The sequence below is a fragment of the Canis lupus genome, chromosome 31 (genome assembly GCF_011100685.1).
Source record: "Canis lupus familiaris isolate Mischka breed German Shepherd chromosome 31, alternate assembly UU_Cfam_GSD_1.0, whole genome shotgun sequence".
Taxonomy (NCBI): Eukaryota; Metazoa; Chordata; class Mammalia; order Carnivora; family Canidae; genus Canis; species Canis lupus.
In genome coordinates, this window is record NC_049252.1 from 38,502,172 (window position 1) to 38,521,314 (window position 19,143).

The 19,143-nt window shown below is 64.9% G+C and overlaps 1 protein-coding gene across 5 annotated transcripts in view; it reads left to right on the forward strand.

Moving 5' to 3' along the window:
• Nucleotides 1-368: 368 nt before the first annotated feature.
• The window catches only part of FAM207A (family with sequence similarity 207 member A), a 48,066-nt gene continuing 29,291 nt past the window's right edge, over nucleotides 369-19,143 (forward strand). For 3 of the 5 annotated variants that reach the window (XR_005382469.1, XM_038581656.1, XM_038581657.1), the window contains exons 1-2: nucleotides 369-543; nucleotides 3,736-3,844. Coding sequence is in view for 4 of the 5 variants with exons in the window: in XM_038581656.1 (XP_038437584.1) it covers nucleotides 406-543; nucleotides 3,736-3,844 (247 nt within the window). In the remaining variant the exon portion in view is untranslated. Of the gene's footprint in view, nucleotides 544-3,735; nucleotides 3,845-9,164; nucleotides 9,364-9,747; nucleotides 9,941-19,143 lie in introns of those variants that run through there. The other 2 variants (XM_038581658.1, XM_038581659.1) reach the window with 2 other exon arrangements.

Sequence of the window (19,143 nt, forward strand, 5' to 3'; positions counted from 1 at the left end):
GGCACCCCGCTTTGCAGGCGGCTGGCGAGTCCCCCCCATTCCCTTTGGCGGGTGGTCAGTTCTCGGAAGCAGGGCACAGGGGGCCGGCGGCGAGCCAGTGCCTGACCACCCGCACCCCAACGTGCAGGACCCGTCCCCCCCCCCGCCCCCCCCCGCCCGCAGGTGGCCCGACGGCCGTCCGCAGCGCCGCGGTCACCCACACCTGCCGGGGGCGGGGCCGCAGTCCTGGCCCCGCCCCCTCCCGCCGGGCGCCTGCGCGGCGGGCGGGAGGTGGGAGCGCGGATCCCAGCCGCCCGGCGCCTGTTTCCGCCCGGCCCCTGTTTCCGCCCGGCCGCCGGCGCGCAGGACCAGCTTCCGGCCGGCGGTGGGCGCACGCCGCGCGGCTTCCGGCGGGGCTCGCGGAGCATGGGGAAGGTGAGGGGGCTGCGCGCCCGCGTGCACCAGGCGGCGGTGAGGCCCGCGGGGCAGGCGGCGTCGGGCCCCGCGCCCCCGGATCCGGAGGCGGCCCCGGCTCGGGAGGCGGCCGGCGGGCTCGGCGCGAAGGTGAGCGGCGGGCGGCGGGCGGGGCGGCGGGCGGAGTGTGTGTCTGTGTCCCCGGGACGCCCCCGGGCCGCGCTCAGCCTGCTGCTCTCGGGGTCCCTGGGGCGGCGGAGGGCGTCTCAGCCGTCCTCGGGGGTCGGCCCCGCCGTGCGTGTGGCCCCGGGGCTGACCATCGGCTGACCCCGGGCTGCGACCCCCGGCTGACCCCCCGGGCTGCGACCCCCGGCTGACCCCGGGCTGCGACCCCCGGCTGACCCCGGGCTGCCACCCTCGGCTGACCCCGGGCTGTGAACCCCGGGCTGTGACCCCCGGCTGCGACCCTCGGCCCACCCCCCCGGGCTGCGACCCCCGGCTGACCCCCGGGCTGTGAACCCCCGGCTGAACCCCCGAGCGGTGACCCCCGGGCTATAACCCTCGGGCTGTGACCCTCAGCAGACCCCCGGGCTGCGACCCCCGGCTGACCCCCCGGGCTGTGACCCCCGGCTGCGACCCTCGGCTGACCCCTGGGCTGCGACCCCCGGCAGACCCCCGGGCTGTGACCCCCGGCTGACCCCTGGCTGACCCCTGGGTTGTGACCCTCAGCTCACCCCCCGGGCTGTGACCCTCGGTTGACCCCCTGGGCTGCAACCCCCGGCTGACTCCTGGGCTGTGACCGCTGGGCTCTGACCCCTGGGCTGTGACCCTCAGCTGACTCCCGGGCTGTGACCCTCGGCTGACCCCCGGCTGACCCTGGGCTGTGACTCCCCCGGCTGATCCCCCAGGCTGTGACCCCCGGGCTGCAACCCTTGGGTTGTGACCTCAGCAGACCCCCGGGCTGTGACCCCTGGCTGACCCCCAGGCTATGACCCTCAGCTGACCCCCTGGGCTGTGACCCCTGGCTGACCCCTGGGCTGTGACCCTCAGCTGACCCCTGGGCTGCAACCCCCGGCAGACCCCTGGGCTGTGACCCCCTGGCTGTGACCCCCGGCTGACCCCACCCCGGGCTGTGACCCCCAGCTGACCCCCCTCGGCTGTGACCCTCGGCTGACCCCCGGGCTGCCACCCCCGGCTGTGACCCCTGGGCTGCGACCCTCAGGCTGTGACCCTCAGCTGACCCCCGGGTTGCGACCCCCAGGCTGCGACCACAGGCTGACCCCCCCTCTGCCCCGTGCCTCCTTTGGGCTGCAGCCCCCCTGCTGCGACCCTTGCACTGACCCCTGGGCTGCCTGAGGGCGTTGATGCTGCCCCCGTGGCCAGGCACAGGCGCGGGGACAGTGGACAGGACAGCGCTCCACACCACGGCTGCACTCCCAGTCTTCATAACTTCCCAACCGCCCTCTCCCTGTTTGCCGCGGAGAAGTCCGAGTTCGGTCCGCGTTCGGTCCGAGTTCCGTTACACGGACACGCAGGGTGAGGAAGGAGCTCGATGCGCTGGCTCTGCTGAGAGCTCTGGCAGTAGTGGCTCGTTTGGAGCGTACACGTCTACCGGCGTCGTTAGTGTATCCAGAGTCGTGCAGCCGTCACTACAGACTTCAGAACGTGTCTATCACCCCAGAAAGAGACCCCGGCCTGTAGGGCGTGGCCCCCAGTCGTCCTGGCCCTTCAGGACCTCTGCCCTGCAGGGGAAGCTGGGCCAGTGGGGAGAACCACTTTGTCGGCCTTCCCGCCTGCAGTGGGGGCGAGGGGCCTCACCTCCCTGGACCAGGGGCTGTGGCCGTGCTGGGGGACGGAGGGGCACAGGAGCCGAGCTCCCGGGGTTTCCGTAAGGTGGACTGGGGCAGGGCATAGCTCCTGAGCTGCAGTTTCTTCCTTTCTGGTGACATTTGTAACTGTCTTTGGCGAAGTGGTTGCTGGGGACAACCTGCCACAGCCCTGTCCCTGTCCACCCGACGGTTCGCCTGCAGCCCTGGCTCTCCGTCCCTGTGCTGGCCAGGCCTCGTGGGATTCCCACAGCCAGTGAAACCTGCTGAACTCAGGACTGTGGACAAAGTTAGAGGGACACGGCCCACCACGCATGACAGTCGGCATCAGAGTTCAACGCTGGGAGGGCAGTAGGTTGAATTGTCACATGGAGACTGGGATGAGTGTGTCTAACACGTGGAAGGAAGAGAAGGAAGCAGAAGGAAACCTGGAGGGGAAGAGCAGCAGATGGGCCTAGTAGCGATGAGGAGTCCAGGGGCCGCGCTGTGGCGTGGAGGAGGAAGTTCCACGGACGGACCACCGGGGGTCTGGTCACGTGATGACATCGCAGTCCTCGAAGGACACCAGTGGCGCAGCATCAACCCCTCATGTGTGAGGGTCCAGAAATGTGAAGCTGTAAAGCACCACCGTGGACAGTGTCCAAATGGGCACGTGATGCAAAGTGAGGACTGGCTGTGTGCACGCGGCCGGGGGCGGCACTGCCCCTCACCCCCTGCGGCTCCTCCTTGGGAGGGCTCCACTGGGGTGGCCTTCACTGCGTGGTCCTCCCAGCCGCCTCCCAGGCTCCAGCACTGGCCCCTGTGATTTTCCTCGTGTGTCTTGTTTATCTTGTTTACTGACTTTCCCTCCCACCCTGGGAGCTCCTGAGGAGCGTGGGCTTCTCGTTGAGGTGCCCTGTGCAAGCTCTGGGTGCAGGCCAGCCCCTCACCTGGGCCCTCAGGCTAGTTCCCGCTCGCCCCAGTCCTGGAGCTTGGACCTGGAATGAGCCAGGTGGGCCCAGGAGGTGGGCTCTGGCTCAGCACAGTGTGATCGGCAGTGACGGGGGGAGGCGAGGGGAGGGGGGTTGAAGTCTCCCTGTGGGGTGAGCGCGGGTCGGAAGCCTGGGGGGGGATTGCCGAGGTCCAGCAGTGGTCATGAAACAGAGAGTGCTCTGGGAAGGATGAGATGGCGCGGGTTCGGGAGGAAACCTGGTTCCTGTCACGGTGCGCCGGGGGCTGACCTCTCAGCTCACGATCGCTGCCGATCCCGTCTGCTCTGAGAGGGTCCCCGCGCCAGGAACGAAGCCCGTCCGGTGTTCTGAGGCAGGCGGGAAGTAGTGCCTTAGGTTCCCAGCTGCGAGCTCCCAGTGGGCTCAACCCGGGTGGCGGAGGGGGACGAGGGTTACCTCCCGCAGGCTCTCGGGGAGGAGCTGGCCTGCTCACCTGGACGCCCCGCCAAGGGCTCCCCCGCCCCGGGACCGACCTGGCCTTGTGCTCTGGAGCCGCAGGGAAGTCTTCCGTCTTCTTTCCTTCCTAGGAATGGGCTTTCGTGAACAGTGATGTTTTTGCCGGGACCAAGATAGACCCCAGTGCCTTGGTGCAGAAGCTGGACCCAGACACGAGGAGCGTTGCTTCCGTCAGGAGAGGTGAGAACGTGCGGCCAAGGTCCGGGTGTTTACAGCTCTGGCACCAGGCTGGTCTAACACACTCGTGTGTGCCAGGCAAGCTGCAAGTTAGCCTGTACGTTCTTGAAAGGCTTTTTTTGTTAATGGACAAGTTTTAATGTGCGTTTAAGTAGAACGGTGTGAGGATACCCTATGTACCCGTCACCCTCTTTCGACACATACGGGGTTATTTTGACACAAACAGGGTTTTACTTATAAATTCTTTTAATATATATTTCCAGGGGCACCTGGGGGGCTCCGTCTGTTAAGCATCTGCCTGTGGCTCAGGTCATGGTCTCAGTGTCCTGGGATCAAGTGCCGCGTCGGACTCCCTGCTCAGCGGGGCGTCTGCTTCTCCCTCTCCGCGGCTCCGCCTGCCTGTCTCTCTGTCAAATTAATAAAATCTTAATGTATATTTTGAGGGCTCTTAAAATATAAACGTGCAATACTGCTGTTACACGTGAACCTATTAGTGTTTCCTTGTCAGGTAAGTGCAGAGCGCTCACATTGTGGCTTCCAACGGCAGACGAGAAGGCCATCCTAAGGGGGAAACCTAGCGGAGTAGGGCCTGTGTGCGCAGGTGCATCCGGGTGCTGATTTCTCATCTTCACGGCCGTGAGATGTCCCAGGAGAGGGACCCGTGGCGGTCAGTTTCGGGATTTTCTGCTGTTAGTCAGCGAAGGGCAGCGCAGGGAGGGCTGCCTTCCTCACCTGTCGATCCCATTTGCCTCCGGCTCAGGGGAATCCTCACGGCGGCCAAAGCGGCACGTTCCAGGGTGGCTTGTTCTCGTCCCTCACAGACCCTCCTGCCGACTGTGTCTCAGGACGAATGCCACCTAGCAGGTGGCAGCTCTGGCTGCGTCCCGCCCCGGTGTGAGCCCTGTGCTCCTGCGGGGACCTGGGGCCAGGGCAGGCCTGTACCTGAGGCCGCGGGCACGTAGACTCTCCGCGTGTTCAGTGTCCTCTTCTGGTCTGTCTACACATTGGGACGGTTTTTATCGCTTTCCTTAGACGTGGGTGAGCGCTGTGTGTACTGTTCAGGTTAGCCCTTCTGGGGTGTTTACACGGCCCAGGAAGTTACTCCTCCAGGTTGCCGACAGATGCTGTCTTCCCGCGGTGTGGGTGGGCAGCCAGCGGGAGATGGGCCCCTGGGCTGGTGCTCTCGCCTTCTCGTCCTTCTGAGTGAGCGGCACGTTTGTGGGCGCTCAGCCTGCAGTGACGGCCCACCCACACCTGTTGCCTGATGCTGAGCGCTGGGCTCTTGCCACCTCCATCCAGGGGCCCGGTGGATGTAGCTGCAGAGTGCGTGGCTCTTGTTCCTGGGACGCTGACAAAGCTCTCTCAGGAGGAGCCGTGACTGTTGAAGCGCAGGCGCACACCTGAGTAGGTGGGCTCTCTACGGGCGCCGGGCCCACTGCCTGCAGTGGGGTCTCTGTGAGGGGCTGGCCCCAGGTGAGGGCCCAGGGCACGGTGGGAGAAGCCGTCTGTGCCGCAGTGTCCCCGACAGCTTGGAGGGACAGAGGGGACAGAGCCTTAGTGTTTAGTTCTGGGTCCTGCACTGGAGCCCTGGCGCTACACACCGTTGGCTGCTGGATTTTGGAGCATCTGGTTCACTGCATCTGCCGGGCAGGCGTGTCACGTGGCCGCCTGGGAGCTGTCTGGGGCCCCTTTAGCATGCAGGTAGCACTCCCATGTCCGTGAGGGGCTGGCATCCTTTGTCCCCCTTCACAGAGGACGTGGCACAGGACGAGGTGAAGTGGCAATAGAGGGGCCCAGTTCGCTGATGTAGGACAGCAGGGCCTCCCTCTGGCACCACTCCCTGCAGGGCATGGTCACAGTCCTCCCACATCCCTCTCCTCCCCACCTCCCCTGTGCAGAGAGAGCAGCTGAGGCTGTGTGCCCACCTTAGGGTGGTCCCCAGCCAGCTCCAGCGTCACTGGGACCCCATCCCGACCTGCTTGACCTTGTTTCCACCACCCTCCCGTGTCTGTGATGCCGCCACATCAGGATACTGGCCAGTAGCCTCGCGGGTCCTGCTTGGCTGCTAGAGGAGTACAGAAGCGTCTCCATCTTTTCTCATCGACTCTTGGCGATCCTGGACCCCAGCCCTGTCCTCTCGGTTCTTCGGTTCTTCGCTATGCATGACCCAGTCCTTCCTGATCTGATTGGGTCCTAGCAGCCGCTGCAGTCCTGTGGGAGTCCCCGTGGTCACCGCAGATCTGGGACCTTGCGCTCATATCTCTGCTCAGTGGGCGAAACTCAGTTACCTCTTGGCTTTGTACGGAGTCTGAGGGCTCTTTAGAAGATTCTAGACCACCACAGAAAGCATGGCCACCCAGAAAGAGCAGGATGTTACTTCCCAGCAAAGGGAACATTAGAAGTCTGGGTGGTGTAAGCCTGAAAACCACAGGGGTTGGGGCGGAGGGGAGGCGGAAGGAAGGAAGGTGCTTGGCTTTCTTTCAGGGACGGGCAGTCAGGTGTGCTCACAAGGAGACATGAGGAGCTCAGGAGAACAGTGTGTTATGCTCTCAGGTCCTCGAGACAGGAGCAAGCACACGGGGCCACGGGGTGGGAGCACCGGGGAGGTTAGCAGGCCGAGCACGGGGATTGGCTAGCCCGGAGCAGGGAGTCTCCCCAGCCAGGAAGGTGTATTTTTAGGACGTCAAGATACCATAGCACGCAGAAAACTAAGCTGCTTACAGAAGGAGAGGGCCTGGCGACGGGCTGTTAGCTCTGTGGTCTTGCAGTCAGCAGAGCTCGGAAGGCCTCGGGTGCAGGTCTGGGTCCTGGGGACCCTCAAGTGGGCGTAGCCTGGGGCCAAGCTGCCGACGGGTAGGAGTGTGCGCTCGGGAGCCCACGAGCTGCAGTCCAGGCAGGGCACTGGCTCTGCTCTGGGCCGTGTTCCTCGTCTGGGAAAGGGCGGTAAAGACGCTGCTCGCCTCCTAGGTTTGGCCTGTTTTGGTGAAGACGGGTTCGCAGACCGGACGTGTTTGACATGGTGCTTGATTCTAGCCCAGCTGATGCTGCGGAAGCCATGGCCCCTCCCCTGCTGGCTGGAGGTGCCCAGACAGCTCAGGCGGCCGTGCTTCAGCCTCCCCCTGCACCTCGTCTCCCTCTTTGCCCGCAGCTCTTCCATCTTGGCCTGTGTCACCTTGTCTCCCAACTGGCCAGGGCCCTGGAGCCTACAGGGAGATGACAGATGAGCTGGGGCTGGTGGCCTGGGGCAGGCTCAGGGCCTGTGGAAGGTGGCATCTGCTGCCTGGCCACCTGCTGGGCCGTGAGAACGAGCGTGCCTGTCAGCCTGCATTAGCGCAGACGTGTCCCTCCTGGAGTCCTTGCCCTGGGATGAGTCACAGAAGGAATTGCGCCTGCCTCTGGTCGCCGTGCCGCACCATGCCACGGGTATGGTCTGGAGGAGGCTGAACCTGCGGGGGAGCCCTAGCCTGGTTGTGGGGCCATCCTCTGGCCCATTGTACATCCCCACCCTGTGCACCCGTGCGGCTCCCCTTCCCTAGCACGCGTGCACATGCTCCTCCCGCGTGCGGCCCTGTGCTCACCCACGGGGCCCGTTGGACCCTGTGGGTGCTTTGCAGGTGCCATCTTTTCTGAGTTTGTGCAGTGAGCCTCTGGGAGCCCTGCCAGCCTAGGAGCCAGGTCTGTCCCTCCTTGGGCCTACCTTCTGATCCCGGGCAGGGACACTGAGCTCCCAGTGAGGTGCTCTGGGGGGCTTCATCTCCCACCCTGGGGGCAGGAGGCTGTGGTGTGGAGCCGGAGGTCACCCCCAGTTCCTGCGGCAGATGGCGCCACCAGCAGCAGCAGCAGAACTCGGCTTTGCCGAGGGTCAGGCTCTGTGGGCTCATGGACCTGTGTGCGAAGGGGCTTTGAAGCTCCTCCGCACCTGTCTTTGGGGGCCCCCGGGGGTCCAGGGTGAGCATCGGGCTCCTGTACCCTTCCCCTGCACAGGACACCACTCTGCTGGTTCTCTTTCTACTTCTGTATTCCTCTGTCTGGAAAGCTGCAAAAAACCAGCTCCGTTGTTCTCACACGGGAGGTGGGCTGTTGGGCCAGTGCTCAGCCCTGTGGCCTGGGCTGGGCAGTGCTGGCCCGGGACCTGAGCCAGTGAGGCCGGCACGCGAGGACAGGCCTGGTTAGGGAATGCGGTGGAAGAGAGGCAGGGAAGCACGCTGGGCGGCCGCATGCTGGTGGTGCGGAGGCTGCTGGCAGGTGCTCTGAGGGCCGAGTGGACTGGGCCAGCCTCCGGGCTGCAGAGGCTCCAGGGCGAAGCCTTGGGCCTGCCCTCTCGGGCTCCTCCGGGCTCCTCCGGGCTCCTCCGGGCTCCGGGCTCCTCCGGGCTCCGCGCTCCGGGCTGCAGGCCTGTGACCTTCGCTCCCGCCCGAGCAGGTGCAGGCCTGGAGAGTGCTCGGCAGAGGGCGGCAGAGCTGCGTCTCCCGCGAGGCCGCCCGGGCTTGGAGAGGCTGGCCCTGCCTGGGGAGTGGAGCTCCTGCGCACCATGCGGGGCCTTGGGGGATTTTGTAAAGCTCCCCCTTCAAAGACTTTTCGCACTAATTCCTCCAGCCGTGAAGCAGGGGCGGGACAAAGTCCCCGGCAGGTTTTCCCTCCTTGTCCCCATGCCACCCTGAATGTGAGAGGAGCGAGGAGAGGGCATTGTTGCTCTCTGGACCAGCCCAGGCAAGAGCGCGGCGGCCTTGCTGGTAGTGGTCTGGGGACCGCCTGGCCGAGGGGCTGTGTGAGCCCCGTGGCTTCTGGTCCTCCTGAAGACCGTTGCAGGGGGTCCCCGAGGTCTGCAGCGGGTGGGGCCTTTGCCAGGTTCGGGAGCCAGAGAGCCTTCCCGTGTCCTTGCTGCCGCGTGTGGCGCCTGCCCGCTGGAGGTGGCCGCGTCTCCTGTGACTGCTGGCTGCTGGCTGTGGGCTCCTCTGCTCTCACCAGGGTATTGGTTCCTTGCTGTGGGTGTTGGCCCTGGGGGGGAGCGGCCCTGCCCAGCCCCCGGGAGGGGCACCCACTGCCTCTGGGGGCGTCCTGACTTGCGGGCCCGAAGTCTGCGCCCCTGACCAGGTGGGGGATTGGAAGGCAGGGTCTTCTGCTCTGGGCCTGCTGGCAGCTGCCGGGCCGCTGTGCTGGAATGCGGATGGCATCTGGCCCTGCAGTCACGCGGTGCCGGGGCAGGAAGCGGCCCGCCGTCGGGCTGCTGATGCCTTGGTCTGCCTCCAGCCCGTTGGTTGTTAACAACAGGAAGCAGGGAAGGGCAAGGTCAAGGGCGCAGCCCAGAGGAGCCCTGCTTGGGTGGTTTTGAGAGGGTATGGGTGTGAGGCTGCAGGGCATGGGGCCTGCTTCCTGCCCCTCTGTCATCCGGGCTTTGGGGGGAGGAACGTGGGAGTGCTTGGTCCTGTGCATGGATCCCCTTCCTCCCCAGTTTGGGACAAGCCAAAGCCACTTCATCTCCAGGACCTTCTTCCAGTTTCTAGACGGGCTCGTTGCGGGAGGTAAAGCACAGGAAGACCTGGCTGAAGCCCACGGGCCCTGCGGCAGCCGTGTGAGGACTTGTGTGCACAGCGTGTGCTGAGGCAGATGCGCTGAGGATGTGGCCTGAGGTGCCAAGGGGCTGGGAGCGCCCAGCATCCCCGAGGCTGCAGCTTGCCTCCGCCCCTTGAGCTCACGGGAGTCTCTGCCCATCCCGGCAGCCCCGAGGGCAGTGAGGGGGCTGACTCTGTGCTGGAGGAGGGCTGCTGGCTTTTAGGTGTCTTTGTGGGCTCGGGTGGGGCCCAGCCGGCCCCTGGTGTACCCTGCAGGCGTGCCCCGCCCACGCCCTCTCCGCACGCTGTTGCCCAGCACTGGTGACCCAGATGCCAGCAGAGCTACACAGCCCACCTGGGGGTGGGGAGGAGATGGGACACGCCAGCACGCCGGGCTCCTGGAGGTGGTGTGAGCCACAGCAGGGTGGAGGCCCCACAGGTCATGATTCACCAGGTCCAGGGCCTCAGGGACAGTCACAGCGTCTTTGAGCAATGGACCCCTCCTCCTCCCATCAGGGGTCCCTGGCTTGGCTCAGGGTACACCCAGGTGAGTCATCCTCTGGAGAATGGAGGGAGACCATCAGGGGAGCTGGGCAGCCACCTCGCAGGACTAAGGCCCAGGGTCCTGCCTGTCTGTGGGGAAGGACAAGGATGGGACCGGGAGGACCGTGCCCCACTCTACAGGCCAGCCGCTGGGGTGCCACGCTGCAGGGCCATGGTGTGCCTGTTGGCCGAGGCCCCAGGTCGAGGTCTGGATCGGGCTCAAACCCTGAGGGTGCTCGAGCCTGCCTGTGCTCCTGGACAGCTCTGGGCGTCCGTCCCACCCTGACCTGTGCCCAGGCCGCCTCCTGGGCCAGTGGGCAGTGCTGGTGTGAGGAGGCGTCTGTGGCCGGGTGTGCCTTTCACTGCCCCCGGGACCTGGGAGGCCAGCTCTTCTCTGGAAGCAGTGAGTGGCTGTCCCGTTAGCCTGTTCCTGCGAGGGACGTGCTGTGGAGACACTGGAGCGGCTCCCAGGCCAGCCTGCCCAGGAGCGTTTCCGCGCGGCTCCTGCTGCTGGTGGGGGCTGCCTTCAGCCCGCCAGCCATCTGTACGCTGCTGCGTTTGTCCCAGGAGGTGACCTCTGCTGTCTCGGGGGGCAGTCAGGAGCCCGCCTGCTCGGCCACGTCCTGCCCATCGTTTCCTCACTGGCGGCCTGAGGCTTTCTGTGGTTGGCCCCCTCATGTGCAGGAGGGTTGCTGGGGGCCCTGGGCGTGCATCCTTGCAGAGTTGACTGCAGAGCGTGGCCCGAGCAGGTGACGGGGCGGCTCCTGGCGACCCCCTCCTCTGTCCTAGAGCAGCACGGCCAGCTGCGTGTCCATCAGACTGAGGTCACTTGTTGGATTTACCTGTCCTAGAAGAGGTTTAGCGTGCACGGTGGGGGAACACATGGCCTCCAGAGGGGCCAGCATCTTGCCGCAGCAGACCTCTCCATGCATGGGGTGGGGGGTGTTGCGCATCGGTGGGAGGGAGCAGATCTGGGCTTGCTCTGGAAGCTGGGGTTCGGGGGGGCGGGGGCCAGACTGGCAGAAGCACCTCACTCTGTTTTGCTCGAGGTCCTGGCCCCCTGAAGCGGAGCTGGTGTGTGAGTGGGCGCCCGAGGCCTCAGCCCAGCACGACTGGCTGAGCCCTAGCAGAGGCGTGGAAGTTCGAGACCGGCCTCCCCCTAAAACCACTTTTGTGAAAGGGAACACTTCACAGTGGAGAAGGGTGTGCATCCAGAAAAGACAGCGCCTCCTTCCCCCTCGGAGACCGCTGCGCCTGTGTCCCCCTGTGGGATTCTGGGTCTGTGACCCGCTGTGCCCACACACTGACAGCCGAGCGCTCACGCCGCCTGCCCTTCTCGTGAGCCGGCCTCACGGCTCTTGGTGCCTGGGGCTGCACCCCACGCTGGCCCCGTCTGGGGGTCTGATTGGGATAGCCCTGGGTGCCTCCTGCAGGGCTCGCGGTGCCCTGGCCTGCCTCTCCGCAGCCTGGAGGAGACGTGGCGGGTGGGGGGCTGCGCTGGCACAGAGCTCCTCCGGCCGTGGAGTTGGGCCTGGTCGTGGCGGGCCGGGGCGGGGGGGGGGGGGGGGGGGGGGGCTCCGTCATCACCCGATACCCCTCGAGCGTCTCTGCTCCTCTCCACCTCTGCAGAACCTTCCTTCCACGAGGGGATGCTGTCTTCACAGTGCTGTCCCCTGGCATCGTTCTTCGGACCCCGTGGGGCTGTGTGGTCACCGGGGGTCACTCCCACATGAGAGGTACTGCTCCGTGGTGCGGCTGTTGCACGTGCTGCAGGAGGCGCGGTGGGGAGATGCTCTCCGAGTGCGGGTGCTATTTCTAAACCTGGCACCTTGGACCTGGCGGCAAGGAGCTATTTCAGGTTCTCGACACATTTCTGCTGCTCGTGGAGCCTGGCAGCAGCACCCCGCCGGGCCGCCTGCTGCCGCTCGTGTCACCGGTGCCCGAGAGGAGGCCTGTGCGTGGCCTCTGCTCGCCTGCGCGGCCCACCTTATGGGGGCTTTGTGGCCCAGGCGCCTGGCAGCCGCTGCCTATCTGCCAAAGCCCACCTCAGGGTGCTCGGGCGGAGTCCGGGAGGTTGGGGCCCTCCTGTGCGCCCCCTGCCCTTGCCCGTGACTTCCCCCTCTCGCTGTGCGTGCTCGGTGCTGGCCACGCTCGGGGAGGCTGTGTGGGGCCTGTCTGGCCAGGAGTCTTGAGCAGGGCCTGTCCTGGCCCTGTGGGATCATCCCGGGTGCCAGAAGGTTGTGGGGAGGGGCGAGGAGGGGAGTGCACCTCGCCCAGGGTCCCCTTGCTTCCTGGCAGCAGCTGCCGGGGGAGGCTGGCCTTGGCTTGCGTGTCCCAGGGTGGGGGTGCCGCCTGATGGCCCTGTTGGGGGCCTGGCTGTGATGCAGCTGTAGAGGTGGTGTCTGAGACAAGGGAGCCCGAGATGGTGGGCTGTTGGCCTCTGTCGTCGGAATGCGTCTGTGCTGCTCGCCGTCCCTCTGGCCCCCTCTGGAGGGTTCCCCCACCTGGTCTCCTGACAGCAGCCTGCGGAAGGCCGTGGACATGGGCCAGGTTGGCGCAGGTAGGATGGGGCGCCGAGGGGGGAGCAGACGGGGTCCTGCAGGGACAGGGGCCCAGGCGCTGGAGGACAGTCTGCCCCGAGGGGAGCACAGCAGGTTGGCCGAGCCCCCCGGAGCCCCTGGGTACTGCCCGTGGGTGCTGCTCCTTGTTCCTCCCGTCAGTCTGTTGGCCGGCAGGGCCACCTCGGAGGAGGACAGCTCTGGCGCCACAGAACCGAAGCCGCTGGTGGCCCTGTCGGCCTTCCGCTCTGAAAGCCGCGCCGACGGCCACCTCACCATGGTCTTTGTGTTAGAAGTTGGCCCTCAGGGTTTTGAATCGACCTGCGCTACAATTTGGGGTATCTGGGAGTTCCATCCTGGGAGAGGTTTTCATCAACCAAAGGGTGCTTTAGCAGTAAAACTTGGGTGTGTTTATGAGAATATGTTGATGTGGTCTCTTCGGTTAATAATCTTGTCACTTTTCTTCCCAGACGCTGTCTCAAGTTAGGGAAATTAGTCCCTAGTTTTTTTATATCTTTGCTTTAAAAAAGAATTTTTTTTAATGGTTTCTGTCTAGAAAACAGGGACAATGAAGGGAACAAAATATAGCTGCACCGTCTGCAGGTGACCGCCTTCTCAGGCTTGCCGTGGTGGGGAGCAGGCCCTCCTTGTTCAGGCTGCATCTCTGGCCACCGGGTGCCGGGCCCATCCTGTCCCTCCTGGGGAGCCCACGGCACTCACGCACCCTGGCCGGGAGGGATAGCTGCTCTCCTCAGGCTGGTGTCAGGCCACTGCCTGCTGCTCCAGCGTGGGGACTGCATGCGGGGACTCTGGTGCAGCACCCCCCCCCCCCACAGGCTTCTGTGTTTCCCCTGTCTGCCACGTGGCTGGCCCTGCCCCTCGCTTCCCTGAGTGCTGGGCACGGTTGGCCATCAGCACACGCTGGCCTCGCTCCTCTGCAAGGCTGCTGGGGTTGGTGTATGATGGCAGCCACGCTGCAGAGCACGTCCTGTCCACCCGTGTTGGTGGATGCTAGTACATCCGTCTGTAGATAGAAACGTAGCAGCAGAACTGCTGAGTCAGATATGCAGACGTTTAAAAAGTCCGTGGATGGTTTTAGGAGCTAGATGGTCCCTTGGCCCCCGGTTTGCATCACAAGTCCCCACGTGTGGCCCAGGGTGTTGGTACATGCCTCTGACTGGGGACCGAGCGCGAGAAGCCCGTGACACAACAGCAGGCCCCGCGCACCGGCCTGCTGAAGACCGGCCCCTGGGGAGCTCCCGCTCCGGGTGCGAGTCTGCCTCTGCCTGTGGTCCGACTGGCCGGTGTACGCTTGGGTCTCTGCCGATGTCGGGTGAGCGGGGGGCTGGCCTGTAAACCGTGCCCTTCCTCAGCAGCTGTTAGCCCTGCTTCTCTGTCAGCAGCCCCGTGCTGCTCCTTCCCGTTCTTTTATGCGGTTTGTCTTTCCTGTTGATTCAGAAAAGCTGTTTAGGAAGCTGCCTGCTTCGCTCCCTGTTGGTGTCCCCATCAGTGACGCCTTTTGAGTTTCTTCACGTAACTTTTTCGCTCCAGAAGTTCTTGACCTGTTTGTAGCCAAATTGATACTTCCTTCATGTTTGGTGACTCATTCGTGTTTCTCTGTTGTACTTTTATGGTTTTGTTGCTTATACACTTCACACATTGGGACCTTATTTTGATGCTAAAGGGACGGGAAGGATTCCCTCTTTATTTCCCCCAAATCTGTGTCTTGGTTGCACTTACTGAGAAGTTGTGATGCAAGTGTCTGTGTCTGGGGCTGCCTTTGCCCGAGGTTTCAGTCACGCCATCCTGCTCCTGAAGCGGCTCTGAAACCTGCGCTGCCTCCTCCTGTTACCTGTGCCTGGTTTTTGCACATCTTTGTTGTGATACAACAGGTTCTTGACATTTACTGGAAAGCTAACTATGTACTGATTTTTCTTCAGGTCCATGAGCACATCCGTCCTGCCCGGCAGCAGACCACATGGGAGGTGGGCTGCTGGGGCGCAGGCCGTCTTGGGTTGCAGTCCAAGGGTCTCTCCTGGACCCTCACAGACACGTCCCATGGCGGCTCTCCCCTTACCCACATGAGAAGGTTGCTGTGTGCCTGCTCCTGGAGATCGAGCTCGCTGTCCTGCTGTAGGAAGCTGTGTCTCTTGTCAGAGTGGCTGGTACCTGAGTTTGTGCCCATCCTTCCCCGGGCTGCCCGAGCTGTTTTGGTCTATAGCTGAGGTTACTGCCCAGGGCTGTGGAGGCGCCTCAGGCCCGGTGGAGGGTGGGGACTGGAGGGGGCCCTGAAGGTGGGTGGGTGGGGCACAGGTACAGCATGTGGGAGGCCACCCGTCTTCCCGTGCTCAGCATGGTCAGTGGGTTGATGGTTTTTAGGTTCTGGAGACTTTCTCTGATCCCCAAGGGAGAACACACGCTCACTGGGTCACATAGGGTAGGCCAGACCTGCCCTAGAGTTGGCATCCCTGGCACGTGCCCTGAGCTGGGGTTGGGCACTCTGGCTGGGATGACCCGCCCCAGAGTGTGCAGTCACATTGTCACTTGTCGGAGATGCTGCTGGACACCTCTCCTTCCCCTCCCCTAGGGTGGTGGGACTGTAGTGTAGACTCTAGGGGATCTGGATGTGAGGCACACCCAGGACAGTGACCCTGGGAGGGACTGCAGCCCAGGTTTGCCTGCCATGCTTACACACCTCCCACCTGCGACCAAAGAGCCCAGCGTAATCCCAGCCACCCCCGTTTCTCCAAGGCTGGTGTTCTGCTGTCCCGGGTCACATAGAGCTGACTGCATGACTCCAGTCACATAGAAGGTGACTGGAGATTTGATTTGCTCACTCTGTTGTAAGAACTGGGACAGGGCACGGTGACCCGACGCATGGGTCTGTCGGCCTTGGCGTGGGAGATGCTCGTTGTGCTGTCTTTGCACGGTTCTGGGCAGGGTCTCCTTCTGGGCCTCAGTGGTTCCCTTTGTGAAATGGCCCAGCTGTCTGCAGGGTGTCAGGAGGAATAGGATGTGTGGGACCAGCACCCTGTAACCACAGTGACCATGAGAGGGAAGCTGACAAGGTGGGGTGGGAGTAATCGAGAGCCAGAGCAGAATTCGGGGGATGCTCTGGGGCTGGATCTGGGGTGGTGGTTCCTGGGTAAGATGTGAACTAGTACCCCTGGTTGCTGGCCCCTGTGGCAGAGGCCCCACTGGCCTGCTGTTGTGTAGAAATGAGTCAGGCCATGCTGCGGGGCAGTGGTTGGCCTGTCCAGGGCTGGGCCCAGGGAGAGGGGCCGTGTGGGGTCATGGCCAGTCTTGGCACCAGGACTGGACAGACCACCATGTGGCCCCCTGAGCATGTCCTGATCCATCTCAGCCCACGGTCATGGGGTGCATCCCCTTTCACAGGTGTCGGCTAGGACACCGAGGGTGCTGTGGTGAGCAGGTGCCAGCCTGGCCAGGGGCTTGGGGGCGGGAGCCAGAGCAGCTGCCGGGCATGCGAGGGTGCCTCCGAGCTGGGCTGTAAGCGAGCAGGGCAGAGGACACAGCTGGAGGCACTCGGGCTTCCTTACTCTCCCCTCTCCCCTGTGTGTGTGTGTGAAAAGCTCCAGGAAGGAGGCCGCCCCAGGCCAGGCCCCCTCTCCCCTGCCAGGATCTGCGGATCTCTTTCCGCGGCCCTGAGATGGCCTCCGAGGATGCCTCTGCTCCGGGTCTGACCGTCCAGGGACAGTGAGGAGCACCTGGGCGGCTGCCTTGCCACGCTGAGCCTCAGCCTCAGGCTCTGGGTGCCCAGACCCCGACACCCCCACTACCACCTCTGTGAAGCCTGTCCTCTGGCCCACTGCCCAGCACGCCCCTCCTGCCCTCTTGTCTGTCTCGTTCGAGGCTGTAGCCTCCGTGCACAGTTAGGACTTTGCCTCGCCCTTAGGGGTTTGGGCTTTGGAACCCTCCAGATGCCCTGGGGGCCCGCGGCAGGACACAGGTGAGCAGGGCTTGTGGTGCCCGTCCCCATCCTTGCCGCCTGGCGCCTGTGGGGTCTTCTTGCCGGTGCTTCCAGGAGCTCCTAGGGCCTCACTCTCCAGGCGCCAGCTGTGTACAGGGACATCAGGTTCAGTTCCTGTGTCCCCTGTGCTGCGCGGCCAGGCTCCTGGGCAGAGGCCCTGGGGTGGGGTCGGGGCACAGGCATCCCTGGGCTCGTGCTCAGCCTGTTCTTCATTCAGGTGCAGCAGGGCTGGGAGTCTGTCGGTCTTTCCTGCTCACAGACTCGTTTTTGTTTTGAACTTATTTCAAAATTACAGAAAGTTGTAGGAGTGTCGAGAAAGCATCTCCCAGAACCTTTGAGAGAGCGAGCTGCCTCACGTCCCGGCGTCCGATGCTTCCCTGGGGGGCCACCCTCCTGCTTCAGCCTGTTGGGCGTGCGGGTCAGCTCTGCTCCTGTCACTGGCCTCGCTGCCCAGGCCCACAGGGGGCACTGTCGTCACCCCATGTGTGGCTTGACACGGCCCTGCGACCTGTGGACTGTCGCCCCCCACCCACAGAGGCCCCTGACGCTCGCACAAGCCCGCAGAGATGCCCTCCCTGCCCCGCATCAGGCCGCACTCCCTGGTGGCGGCGGGGGGCGGGGGTGCAGCAGGAGGAGCAGCGGTGCCTGGGTCCCCCCCGAGCAGCCCCGGGCACCCTCTCACACCCGCCCCCATCCTGAGCGGCTGAGGCTGACTGGGAGTCCCGACGCCTCCACTTTCCGGTGGGGCCGGGAGGTCAGGGCGGCCGGGAGAAAAGTAGGTCAGCCCCAGCGCGCCTGGAAGTTTCAGCACAAGGCCGCGGCGCCAGGCCTCACTCCCGCCGAGGGGATTCAGTCCTCGCGGAGCACCGGCTCTCACGGGCTCTCCCGCACGCTCGGAGCTGGAACGTCCCGTCTGACAGGCGCGCCGCCTCCTCTTGCTGGAAACCATCCGCCCTGGGTTGCTCCGGCGTCGGGGGTCAGGGGGTGTCGGGGCCGCCGGCAGGGGTGGGCGTGAGGTGGAGCTGGAGGGAGGTGCGCGCCAGAGCCTGCCTGTGCCCCAGCCCGGCCGAGGCCATGGAGCCCGCCCGAGGCCCAGAGGCCGTCTGATGGCCCGGCGCACCCCCCCCCCCCAGCCGGCCTTCCTGCGTTCCCGCGGCCGTGACGTGGGGCAGGCAGCGGGCACCCCGGAGCCTCACACCATGCTGGAGCCCCGTCCTGCCCGGCCGCAGGGTAGGGGCGCAGTGGGCTCGGATCACAGCTTGCACCCGATGCCAGAGTCACCCTGTGCCCTTCACCCTAGAACACAGAGGCTCCGAAGCCCTGAACCCAGGAGAGCTCCCCGCCGCCCTCACAGAGGCAGGCTGGCCCAGCGCCGCCGGAGGCCACCGAGCGTCCTTGGAGCTGGACGCAGGCCACCGGGCTCGCCCGGCAGGGAGGCAGAGCCCTGGGACATCCGGCACCACACCCCCCTCGGGCCCACGCCCTGCGGCCGGCCCGTGTGCAATTTCTCAGCGCTGGAAAGGCTGTACTCGGGCCGTGGCTCTGGGTTTACCCGCGGTGTGTGTGTCCCCCTGGGACCTTGGTAGCAGCTTCGGAGGGCCCAGCTCAGGGCCCCGCGCCATGGCGGCCCGCCGCGCTCAGCTGCCCTGCTTCTCTCCAGGCCGGTCCGTGGCGGGTCCCCTGACCCCGGGGGTGGGTACGGCCCCTCCGACAGAAACATACCCAGCGCTCGTAAAGGTCCGCAGGCTCCTCCAGGTGGTTAGTGAACGAGTGTGACCCTGTGCCCCTGCCTCTGTGGGCAGTGGGGACGCCGCCTCGGCACCTGGTAACTGGCATCCATGCAGGCACTGGGCAGGTGGGGCTGGTGGCCTGGTGCCCGGCTGGTGGTGCAGGTGCAGGGCCTCCCGGCTCCTGAGGAGTTGGGTGCAGGCGGTCAGCCCGGGCGGCCAGAACGAGCACCACACCCGGGCAGCCTAGGCAGCGGGTGGCTGAGGTCAGGGTGCTGCTGGGGTTGGCTCCCCCGAGGCCTCTCTCCCGGCTGTGTAGACGGCCGTCGTCCCCGTGTCCTCACTTGTCGTCCCCGCACATCTGCGTTCTGATCTCTTCTCGGGGACACCAGTCTTGTTGGATCGGGGCCACCCTGGTGACCTCGTTAACAGTCTTGTGTTCAAACACAGGTGCACGCGGAGGTTCTGGCGACGACTTGAGCGTATGCGTTTGGGGACCAGCTTAACCCGTAGAGGGGATGTGCAGGCACCTGGGGTGAGGGCAGGCCCCCCAGTGAGGGCAGCTGAGGGGAGCGGGAGGTTGGCGGGAGGGCAGCCAGCGGCCTGCGTTCTGGTGAGGGAGGTGTCCTAGGAACAGAGGGCGTGTCCTGCCGGGCGGGTGAGGCCGGGGACACGCTGAGGACACCTTCCACGCTGGCCTCCAGAGAAGCTCTGTGTGAAGAGAAGTGGACTTTTCTTACTACCCGAGGGGAATCAGCGACAAGGTCTGGGACCATCTCTTGCTTAGATTGTGCCGAGAAATTACAGACGGGGTGACCGGGAGCCTCTGCTCTGGGGGCCGGGTCCCCGGAGCCACCGGGCTTCTCTGCCCAGCCGGAGAGCACCTGCTTCCTCCTTGTGAGCTGTGTGGCCTCTCTGGCTGCCTGGTCAC